The 12,500-nt window shown below is 43.8% G+C and overlaps 1 protein-coding gene across 1 annotated transcript in view; it reads left to right on the top strand.

The window, feature by feature from the left end:
• The window catches only part of LOC135537055 (pre-B-cell leukemia transcription factor 1-like), a 51,666-nt gene extending 43,413 nt beyond the window's left edge, over positions 1–8,253 (top strand). Inside the window, exons 6-8 of the mRNA XM_064963269.1 lie at positions 5,269–5,425; positions 7,288–7,374; positions 7,719–8,253. Of these exons, the coding sequence (XP_064819341.1) occupies positions 5,269–5,425; positions 7,288–7,331 (201 nt within the window). The 3' untranslated portion in view covers positions 7,332–7,374; positions 7,719–8,253. The remainder of the gene's footprint in view (positions 1–5,268; positions 5,426–7,287; positions 7,375–7,718) is intronic.
• The last annotated feature ends 4,247 nt before the right edge of the window (positions 8,254–12,500 follow it).

The raw sequence follows: 12,500 nt of genomic DNA, 5'->3' as shown, positions 1-12,500 counted from the left end.
TATTATGGTAGAGGGTTCTAGGAGGTATTAATATTATGGTAGAGGGTTCTAGGAGGTGTTAATATTATGGTAGAGGGTTATGGGAGGTGTTAATATTAGGGTAGAGGGTTCTAGGAGGTGTTAATATTATGGTAGAGGGTTCTAGGAGGTGTTAATATTAGGGTAGAGGGTTCTAGGAGGTGTTAATATTAGGGTAGAGGGTTATGGGAGGTTGAATCTGAACCCTGGTCTCCCATGGGAGAAACCAACGTCTTGACTGTTAGCCCAAGAGGAAATTCCCCCTTGGTGACAATGATTTTGAAGTCGCAGGCATTGCTACCTCATCACGTGAGCCCGGCTCATGTCTGCTACATAAGGGTCAAACTGGGGTCACACAGGGGTCAATGTCTGAGGTCAGGGTAGGGGGTTATAGAAGGTATTTATTCTGCTGTTCATATTGTCACTACTGTTGGTATTATTGCTCATGTTTACATCATTCATGTATTTACATCATTTAAGTCATTTGGCAGACGCTCTTATCCAGAGCGACTTACAAATTGGTGAATTCACCTTATGACATCCAGTGGAACAGCCACTTTACAATAGTGCATCTAAATCATTTAAGGGGGGGGGGGTGAGAAGGATTGTTTACTCTGACAATATAAACGGCTAACTTTCCATGTCAACTAAGTCAATTCAATTACAGGGTAGATGTGAGACCACCAAAGTGCACTACTTTTGACCACAGACACGTTAGGCTTACTGTATCAATTACAGGGTAGATGTGAGACCACCAAAGTGCACTACTTTTGACCACAGCCACGTTAGGCTTACTGTATCAATTACAGGGTAGATGTGAGACCACCAAAGTGCACTACTTTTGACCACAGCCACGTTAGGCTTACTGTATCAATTACAGGGTAGATGTGAGACCACCAAAGTGCACTACTTTTGACCACAGCCACGTTAGGCTTACTGTATCAATTACAGGGTAGATGTGAGACCACCAAAGTGCACTACTTTTGACCACAGCCACGTTAGGCTTACTGTATCAATTACAGGGTAGATGTGAGACCACCAAAGTGCACTACTTTTGACCACGGCCACGTTAGGCTTACTGTATCAATTACAGGGTTGATGTGAGACCACCAAAGTGCACTACTTTTGACCACAGCCACGTTAGGCTTACTGTATCAATTACAGGGTAGATGTGAGACCACCAAGTGCACTACTTTTGACCACGGCCACGTTAGGCTTACTGTATCAATTACAGGGTAGATGTGAGACCAACAAAGTGCACTACTTTTGACCACAGCCACGTTAGGCTTACTGTATCAATTACAGGGTAGAGGTGAGACCACCAAAGTGCACTACTTTTGACCACGGCCACGTTAGGCTTACTGTATCAATTACAGGGTAGATGTGAGACCACCAAAGTGCACTACTTTTGACCACGGCCACGTTAGGCTTACTGTATCAATTACAGGGTAGATGTGAGACCACCAAAGTGCACTACTTTTGACCACGGCCACGTTAGGCTTACTGTATCAATTACAGGGTGGATGTGAGACCACCAAAGTGCACTACTTTTGACCACGGCCACGTTAGGCTTACTGTATCAATTACAGGGTAGATGTGAGACCACCAAAGTGCACTACTTTTGACCACGGCCACGTTAGGCTTACTGTATCAATTACAGGGTAGATGTGAGACCACCAAAGTGCACTACTTTTGACCACGGCCACGTTAGGCTTACTGTATCAATTACAGGGTAGATGTGAGACCACCAAAGTGCACTACTTTTGACCACGGCCACGTTAGGCTTACTGTATCAATTACAGGGTAGATGTGAGACCACCAAAGTGCACTACTTTTGACCACGGCCACGTTAGGCTTACTGTATCAATTACAGGGTAGATGTGAGACCACCAAAGTGCACTACTTTTGACCACGGCCACGTTAGGCTTACTGTATCAATTACAGGGTAGATGTGAGACCACCAAAGTGCACTACTTTTGACCACGGCCACGTTAGGCTTACTGTATCAATTACAGGGTAGATGTGAGACCACCAAAGTGCACTACTTTTGACCACGGCCACGTTAGGCTTACTGTATCAATTACAGGGTAGATGTGAGACCACCAAAGTGCACTACTTTTGACCACAGCCACGTTAGGCTTACTGTATCAATTACAGGGTAGATGTGAGACCACCAAAGTGCACTACTTTTGACCACAGCCACGTTAGGCTTACTGTATCAATTACAGGGTAGATGTGAGACCACCAAAGTGCACTACTTTTGACCACAGCCACGTTAGGCTTACTGTATCAATTACAGGGTAGATGTGAGACCACCAAAGTGCACTACTTTTGACCACGGCCACGTTAGGCTTACTGTATCAATTACAGGGTAGATGTGAGACCACCAAAGTGCACTACTTTTGACCACGGCCACGTTAGGCTTACTGTATCAATTACAGGGTTGATGTGAGACCACCAAAGTGCACTACTTTTGACCACAGCCACGTTAGGCTTACTGTATCAATTACAGGGTAGATGTGAGACCACCAAAGTGCACTACTTTTGACCACGGCCACGTTAGGCTTACTGTATCAATTACAGGGTAGATGTGAGACCACCAAAGTGCACTACTTTTGACCACGGCCACGTTAGGCTTACTGTATCAATTACAGGGTAGATGTGAGACCACCAAAGTGCACTACTTTTGACCACGGCCACGTTAGGCTTACTGTATCAATTACAGGGTAGATGTGAGACCACCAAAGTGCACTACTTTTGACCACGGCCACGTTAGGCTTACTGTATCAATTACAGGGTAGATGTGAGACCACCAAAGTGCACTACTTTTGACCACAGCCACGTTAGGCTTACTGTATCAATTACAGGGTAGATGTGAGACCACCAAAGTGCACTACTTTTGACCACAGCCACGTTAGGCTTACTGTATCAATTACAGGGTAGATGTGAGACCACCAAAGTGCACTACTTTTGACCACAGCCACGTTAGGCTTACTGTATCAATTACAGGGTAGATGTGAGACCACCAAAGTGCACTACTTTTGACCACGGCCACGTTAGGCTTACTGTATCAATTACAGGGTAGATGTGAGACCACCAAAGTGCACTACTTTTGACCACGGCCACGTTAGGCTTACTGTATCAATTACAGGGTAGATGTGAGACCACCAAAGTGCACTACTTTTGACCACGGCCACGTTAGGCTTACTGTATCAATTACAGGGTAGATGTGAGACCACCAAAGTGCACTACTTTTGACCACGGCCACGTTAGGCTTACTGTATCAATTACAGGGTAGATGTGAGACCACCAAAGTGCACTACTTTTGACCACAGCCACGTTAGGCTTACTGTATCAATTACAGGGTAGATGTGAGACCACCAAAGTGCACTACTTTTGACCACGGCCACGTTAGGCTTACTGTATCAATTACAGGGTAGATGTGAGACCAACAAAGTGCACTACTTTTGACCACAGCCACGTTAGACTTACTGTATCAGGAACAGGTTGTTGTCTGAACGTTTCCCCAGGAGGTGAGAAGAATAGAATGTGATTCATGTCTTAAAGTTCCCAGACACACACTCCAGCACCTGCATACACTTGATTCAGACTTGACTTGGTCTTAGTTAGCACTTGATTCAGACTCGACTAGGTCTTAGTTAGCACTTGATTCAGACTTGACTAGGTCTTAGTTATCACTTGATTCAGACTTGACTAGGTCTTAGTTAGCACTTGATTCAGACTTGACTAGGTCTTAGTTATCACTTGATTCAGACTTGACTCGGTCTTAGTTAGCACTTGATTCAGACTCGACTAGGTCTTAGTTAGCACTTGATTCAGACTTGACTAGGTCTTAGTTATCACTTGATTCAGACTTGACTAGGTCTTAGTTAGCACTTGATTCAGACTTGACTAGGTCTTAGTTAGCACTTGATTCAGACTTGACTCGGTCTTAGTTATCACTTGATTCAGACTTGACTAGGTCTTACTTAGCACTTGATTCAGACTTGACTAGGTCTGAGTTAGCACTTGATTCAGACTTGACTAGGTCTTAGTTAGCACTTGATTCAGACTTGACTCGGTCTTAGTTATCACTTGATTCAGACTTGACTAGGTCTTACTTAGCACTTGATTCAGACTTGACTAGGTCTTAGTTAGCACTTGATTCAGACTTGACTAGGTCTTAGTTATCACTTGATTCAGACTTGACTAGGTCTTAGTTATCACTTGATTCAGACTTGACTAGGTCTTAGTTATCACTTGATTCAGACTTGACTAGGTCTTAGTTAGCACTTGATTCAGACTTGACTAGGTCTTAGTTAGCACTTGATTCAGACTTGACTAGGTCTTAGTTAGCACTTGATTCAGACTTGACTTGGTCTTAGTTAGCACTTGATTCAGACTTGACTCGGTCTTAGTTAGCACTTGATTCAGACTTGACTAGGTCTGAGTTATCACTTGATTCAGACTTGACTAGGTCTGAGTTTCACTTGATTACTTGACAGGTCTAGCACTTGATTCAGACTTGACTAGGTCTTAGTTAGCTCTTGATTCAGACTTGACTAGGTCTTAGTTATCACTTGATTCAGACTTGACTAGGTCTTAGTTATCACTTGATTCAGACTTGACTAGGTATTAGTTATCACTTGATTCAGACTTGACTAGGTATTAGTTAGCACTTGATTCAGACTTGACTAGGTCTTAGTTATCACTAATCCAGACTTGACTAGGTCTGAGTTAGCACTTGATTCAGACTTGACTAGGTCTTAGTTATCACTAATCCAGACTTGACTAGGTCTGAGTTAGCACTTGATTCAGACTTGACTAGGTATTAGTTAGCACTTGATTCAGACTTGACTAGGTCTTAGTTAGCACTTGATTCAGACTTGACTAGGTATTAGTTAGCACTTGATTCAGACTTGACTAGGTATTAGTTATCACTTGATTCAAATTAGTAGATCATTTTCATTTTTCCTCAAACTGAGTTCTCTCTCCCCCTCCTGTCCCACCTCCCTCGCCCATCCCTCCTTCTCCTTCACCCCCCCTCCCTCTCCCTGCCCCCTACTTCCCTCTATTTCGCTCCCTGCCCCCCCTCTCTCCCTCCCCTGCCCCCTTCTTCCCTCTCTCCCCCTCTATTCCCCCTAATTCTCCCTCTCTCCCGCCCTACGTCTCTCTCTCCCTATCCTCTCCCCCCCTACTTCTCCCCGCCCCCCTACGTCTCTCTCCCCCCCCCCCACTTCTCTCTTTCAGGTGTCTAACTGGTTTGGTAACAAGAGGATCAGGTACAAGAAGAACATAGGGAAGTTCCAGGAGGAAGCGAACCTGTATGCTGTGAAGACAGCTGTAGATGCAGCCAGCGTCTCCTCACAGGCCAGCCAGGCCAACTCCCCCGCCACGCCCAACTCAGGTACACACTCGGATGTCACACACACACACACGCGTGTGTACGCGCGAGAATCACTCACGCTCGGACATCACACACACACACACACACATACACGCGCGTGCGTCCGCGCCAGTATCACACACATTTGGACATCAAACACACACTCGGGCACTCACACAGTCGTAGACCACGTGGTGGTGCATTTCACGCGCTCGCTCGCATACAAACACACACAGCGGCACCACCAAGACCAGCCACGTCTTTTTCACACAATTACTTCTCCCATAGTCTCCCTTCTAACAAAGTTTAAACCCGCCTCTTATTACCCGCCCCACCAATCAACTGCTCCCTGCCACAAAAGCCTCTCTCCTGATTGGCTGGTTATGACATTCCGCAGGCTCGCCAGGGTCGTACAGTCGGCCCAACACAGGCCACGCCCACCCCGGTTTACACCCGACCAATGGGGAGGGGTTATTTCTCAGCCCTCCTCTGCAGCCTCAGGTAGGCCTGCAGTAAGACCCCCCTCATCCCCATCCCCAAAATGGTTCCCCTGTTATAGCTGCTTGTTCCTCTCTCCTGCCCCCCCCTCAATCCCCCCAAACTGCCACCTGTGTTCCTGGTGGTATCATTGATACCCCTTAGTATCAGCTACCAACCCCCCAGCCCCTATGGAGCCCCTCTGACCCCTGTTCAGCTGCACCTTTTAACCCCCTGTTGGAACTCTTGGAACCCCGTGTGTGTGTGTGTGTGTGTGTGTGTGTGTGTGTGTGTGTGTGTGTGTGTGTGTGTGTGTGTGTGTGTGTGTGTGTGTGTGTGTGTGTGTGTGGTGTTAGTGTGTGTATTAGTGTTTGAGTTTGCAGTGTTAATGTGCAACAGTGTGTGTGTTAGTGTGTGTATAAATGTATTAGTATGTGTACCAGTTTGTGTATAAATGTAGTATTAGTGTGTACCAGTGTGTGTATAAATGTAGTATTAGTGTGTACCAGTGTGTGTATAAATGTAGTATTAGTGTGTACCAGTGTGTGTATAAATGTAGTATGAGTGTGTACCAGTGTGTGTATAAATGTAGTATTAGTGTGTACCAGTGTGTGTATAAATGTAGTGTTAGTGTGTATAAATGTAGCATTAGTGTGTATAAATGTAGCATTAGTGTGTGTATAATTGTAGTATTAGTGCGTACCAGTGTGTGTATAAATGTAGTATTAGTGTGTATAAATGTAGCATTAGTGTGTGTACCCGTTTGTGTATAAATGTAGTATTAGTGTGTGTATAAATGTAGTATTAGTGTGTAAATATAGTATTAGTGTGTACCAGTGTGTGTATAAATGTAGTATTAGTGTGTGCCAGTGTGTGTATAAATGTAGTGTTAGTGTGTATAAATGTAGTATTAGTGTGTACCAGTGTGTGTATAAATGTAGTGTTAGTGTGTACCAGTGTGTGTATAAATGTAGTATTAGTGTGTATAAATGTAGTATTAGTGTGTACCAGTGTGTGTATAAATGTAGTATTAGTGTGTACCAGTGTGTGTATAAATGTAGTGTTAGTGTGTAATTGTAGTATTAGTGTATAAATGTAGTATTAGTGTGTAAATGTAGTATTAGTGTGTACCAGTGTGTGTATAAATGTAGTGTTAGTGTGTATAAATGTAGTGTTAGTGTGTACCAGTGTGTGTATAAATGTAGTATTAGTGTGTAAATGTAGTATTAGTGTGTACCAGTGTGTGTATAAATGTAGTGTTAGTGTGTATAAATGTAGTATTAGTGTGTGTATAAATGTAGTATTAGTGTGTATAAATGTAGTATTAGTGTGTCCCAGTGTGTGTATAAATGTAGTATTAGTCTGTACTAGTGTGTAAAGCGCCCCCTGCTGGTCTGTTCCTCCAGGTGGATACCCAGCACCGTGCTACACTCCTGACGGGATGTTATGAGGAGCTGCCTGGAGGAACTCTGTTTCCTCCCCACTGTCTCCATGTGAGTATCTATGGTAACACTCTGTTTCCATGTCAGTATCTATGGTAACACTCTGTTTCCATGTCAGTATCTATGGTAACACTGTTTCCTCCCCACTGTCTTCATGTCGATATCTATGGTAACACTATGTTTACAAGCACTGTCTTCATGTCAGTATCTATGGTAACACTCTGTTTACCACCACTGTCTATGCCAGTTTTTTTAAACAGATATTGTAGGTTGGTGACCAACTCATGTGAATACCTTCAATTGATGTCTTTTATAAAATATTTTTCCCTCCCTCGTCATCTCTCTCTCTCCTTCTCTTTCTCCCTCCTCGCTTCCCTTTCTCTCTCTCTCTCCAGGTTGATAGTGGATGGCAGGACAACACCGACCCCCCCTCCCTCACCCCCCCTCACGGGGCACCGGGCAGCGTGCACTCGGACACCTCAAACTGAGACACACACTCACCCCAAACGCCCCCCACCCCTCTACCCTTCAAATTCCACTTCCTCCACCCTCACACAGCCACCCCTCTACCCACCCAATCCCTCTCCTGTATCTCAAACTAACCCATGTCCCAAATATGCCCCCCCCCCACATATCAGTCGTGAAACAACTGACAACTTCACCCTGCTTTACCTGTACCTGAGCATCCCCCTCCTCCCCCTCCACAACATCCTCTCCCTCCCTCCCCCATCCCTCTCCTCCTCCACTCCCGATGCAACATATCCCCCAAGCTCTTCCCTCCTCTCTCTTCCCCCATCCCCCCCTCCACTTCCGATGTAACATAACCCCCTAGCTCTTCCCTCCTCTCCCTCCCCCATCCCTCTCTCTCCTCTCCCTCCCTCCCCCATCCCTCTCTATCCCTCTCACTCTCCTCCTCTCCCTCCCTCCCCCATCCCCTCTCTCTTCCTCCTCTCCCTCCCCCTCCCTCCCAATCCCTCTCTATCTCTCTCTCTCCTCCTCTCCCTCCCCCATCCCTCCCCCTCTCCCTCCCTCCCAATCCCTCTCTATCCCTCTCTCCCCCTCTCCCTCCCTCCCAATCCCTCTCTATCCCTCTCTCCTCCCTCTCCCTCCCTCCCAATCCCTCTCTCTCTCCCAATCCCTCTCTCTCTCCCTCTCCCTCCCTCCCCAATCCCTCTCTCTCCTCCTCTCTCTCCTCTCCCTCCGTCCCTCACTCTCCCCTCCTCTCCCTCTCTCTCTCCTCCCCTCCTCTCTCCCTCCATCGTCTGACATCAAGTCATTTTCTTTATTTTTATAACCACTTATTTTTCTCTCGTTTAAAAAAAGAAGATAATTTAGAGTCACACGTAGTTTTTTTTTTCTAATACTGTTTCACAAAGCCGCACCAGCCGTGTGTTGGAGCCTGACGTGGACGCATCATGTTACTCAAAAAGAAGAAGAAGAAGAAGAAGAAAAAAATGCATAACAAGAAAAAGAAAGAAAAAAAATCTAATGTTTCTCGTCTTCCATGCATGTCGTCCCTTTTAGGTGTTTAGCAACGATTGTATTTTTCCTTTTACTTTTTAGACTTTTTAAAAAAAACAGTTGCTACAGAGACAAAATGTACACAACGGAAAGTTCTAAATGGCAGAAAATAACCAAAAATGAATAAATACATTGTATGTCAATTATTAAGCTCTGTCTGCTGTCTCATTTTATTATGGAGGGTTGGACGATCAATATACATTACATACACTATATATACAAAAGTATATGGACAACCCTTAAAATGAGTGGATTCGGCTATTTCAACCACACCCGTTGCTAACAGGTGTATAAAATCGAGCACACAGCCATGCAATCTTTATAGACAAACATTGGCAGTAGAATGGCCTTACTGAAGAGCTCAGTGACTTTCAATGTGGCACCGTCATAGGTTGCCACCTTTCCAATAAATCAGTTCATCAAATGTATTCCCTGCTCGATCTGCCTTGGTCAACTGTAAGTGCTGTTATTGTGAAGTGGAAACGTCTAGGAGCAACAACGGCTCAGCTGTGAAGTGGTAGGCCACACAAGCTCACAGAATGGGACCGCCGAAGAAGTGCGTAGCGCGTATAAATCCGTTGTCCTCGGTTGCAACTCTACCGAGTTCCAAACTGCCTCTGGAAGCAACGTCAGCATAACAACTGTGATGAATCACGCTTCACCATCTGGCAGTCCGACGGACAAATCTGGGTTTGGAGAACGCTACCTGCCACAATGCATAGCGCCAACTGTAAGGTTTGGTGGAGGAGGAAAAATGGTCTGAGGATGTTTTTCATGGTTCGGTGCTAGGCCCCTTAGTTCCAGTGAAGGGAGATCTTAACGCTAAAATTATGTTCTAAATGATTCCTGTTTAATCATAACACTGCCCCTGTGCACAAAGCGAGTCCCATGCAGAACTGGTTTGTTGAGATCGTTGTGGAAGAACATGATTGGCCTGCACAGAGCCCTGACCTCAACCCCATCAAACACCTTTGGGATAAATTGGAATGCTGACTGTGAGCCAGGCCTAATCGCACAACATCAGTACCCAACCTCACTAATGCTCTTGTGGCTGAATGTAAGTAAGTCCCTGCAGCAATGTTCCAACATCTAGTGGACAGCCTTCCCAGAAGAGTGGAGGCTGTTATAGCAGCAATGTTCCAACATCTAGTGAACAGCCTTCCCAGAAGAGTGGAGGCTGTTATAGCAGCAATGTTCCAACATCTAGTGGACAGCCTTCCCAGAAGAGTGGAGGCTGTTATAGCAGCAAAGGGGGACCAACTCCATATTAATGCCCATGAATTTGTGATGAGATGTTGGATGAGCAGGTGTCCACATACCTTTGGTCATCTAGTGTACATAATAAGAAAATGTAGATTCATTAATAACTACTAACATATTAACAATACAAACGCTAGCCTATGCTGTATGTCACAGTAGAAGTATCATGTCACAGTAGAAGATCATTCAAATATCAGTCGTTGATCTTGTAATCTGCAAACATAAATTCCTTGGTATCATCGACCATCCATCAACAGTTTTTATGTAAAAAAAATATGACATTTACATTTTTAAAAAGCTTAGAAATACCATTATATAAGCTTCTGCACTATATACACATATAAAAATGTTTGGGTCACAACATTAAAACAGTCCCTGATCTTGTAGTCAGTGTACCAGAGTAGCGCAGTCACGTTGTTTGGTAAGACGATATTCTCACGGTGATGTCGCCTTTTATGTTGATGTATGTAAACAACAAGTTCCCTGTTGTGTGTGCCATCTTGCTGAGTCTATTAAATACTTGTAATTGAAGACATTCAAAATGCTTTGAATGTTTATGGTTTTGTAGATTGTGTCAATACACTAACTTCCTGTTAGCAGTTTGTGCCATGGCTATGTCGAGGTGGTGAGTATGGGTGTCTCTGTAGTGGGAGACTGCACCTTATTGAGGTGAACTTTTTTATTTATTTATTTTACCTTTATTTAACCAGGCAAGTCAGTTAAGAACACATTCTTATTTTAAATGACGGCCTAGGAACAGTGGGTTAACTGCCTGTTCAGGGGCAGAACGACAGATTTGTACCTTGTCAGCTCGGAGGTTTGAGCTCGCAACCTTCCGGTTACTCGTCCAACGCTCTAACCACTAGGCTACATATATCTACATGAATGTATTTCTATTGCTATATCAGAGCACTTGGTTATGTACACTATCTCTAGTAACTAATGTTTGATTTCTCGTGTTTAGGATTCCAAAAATAAAATACACGATTGTTTTCGCTGCAATAATCAGACATTAATTTCAGGAACTCTTTAACTAAATCTCCTGGTGAAGACAGGATCTTATATTTACCCGCTGTAGCGCCATCTTGTGGTGTAACTGTGGATAAAAATATAACTTGTTAAAGGTCCCAAACAGTCATTCTGAGTCTGTAAAATAGCATTTTAAGTAACCAGGTGTCCATTTCATGCCGATTAATTACCTGACGCATGAAAGAAAGTCACGACAGGGCTGATGGACACAGGAAATGCTCGTACACTTTTATAAATGCCGATAGACAATAAGTTCTTTTGACATGTGTCGGTAAAATTAATTGTGAGAATTGGCGGTGGAAAACGCTTTTTGCGCAAATATTGATAGAATAACCATTTTATCAAGGTAAACTTGTAGTCACGCGATATGTTGTGTGGTCCTTCCATTATGACTCGGGAAAGCATGCCGTTTATTAGGCTTCAGATGAAATAAATTGCGATAAACTTCACAGGGTGGTGAATGTGCATGTTGATGAGCTTTATGCTCATTTCCAATAAATATCGAGGGTCTTATTCTGGGGACATGTTGATCTATGATTGGCTGCCGTTTGACTAATACAAATGATCTCATAATGTAGGTATCCTAACCCCACTTTTCTGTGAGCTGTTGACAAGAGCGCACTTGCCAAGACCAGAGTGGGAACATTTGTTATTTAACGCAACAGTTGTTGTGACAAAATCATCAGTAGAGCTGAAAATGTTATGGACACCCATTTAACTTAGATTTTTCATTCAGTACATGGGAATTTATTTTTATGTGCTCTACGCCAAGTTATTTATATGTGCCCTACGTCACCAGGCACAGCATTTTATCCGCAATAGAGCTCGCCAGTTTGTAGTCCAAAAACCCGGAAATGAGTTACCTCTAGTTCTTTCAACCATCCCTACGGGGAATGAATATAGTTTTTGGGATAAAAACCCCAAATAAATCCGAGATTAACGCAGGTTTTGGAGATCTTATACATTTTGTTCTATGAGATAATATCAGTCAGTCAACATTAACTTTATGAATTATGAAGCCTTTATCCTTTATGTGTTTTTTATTATTACATAAATGTCCACAAATTGACACAAAGTGACATTAGCTGATAAAGACTGTGTTTACCGCAGGCGGAGGAGAGGCTGGGGAGCTCACCTTGGGAACCGCATATGTCAAGCAACATGGAGGCCGTGTTGCGATGAGATTATATCAAGCAAATTTGCTGATGGACAACGCAACTCATAGCATGGTTTCACAAATGGTTTGGTTATTGTAACAGCATCAATAAAGAAATAATGGTGGCTATATAATTTAGCTAGCTAACCCAGATGGAATTTAGCTAGCTAACCCAGATGGAATTTAGCTAGCTAGCCCAAATGAAATTTAG

This window comes from Oncorhynchus masou, unplaced genomic scaffold (assembly GCF_036934945.1).
Source record: "Oncorhynchus masou masou isolate Uvic2021 unplaced genomic scaffold, UVic_Omas_1.1 unplaced_scaffold_704, whole genome shotgun sequence".
NCBI classification, from domain to species: Eukaryota; Metazoa; Chordata; class Actinopteri; order Salmoniformes; family Salmonidae; genus Oncorhynchus; species Oncorhynchus masou.
The sequence above is the reverse complement of the archived record's forward strand: the minus strand, read 5'-3'. Positions and strand labels throughout refer to the sequence as shown.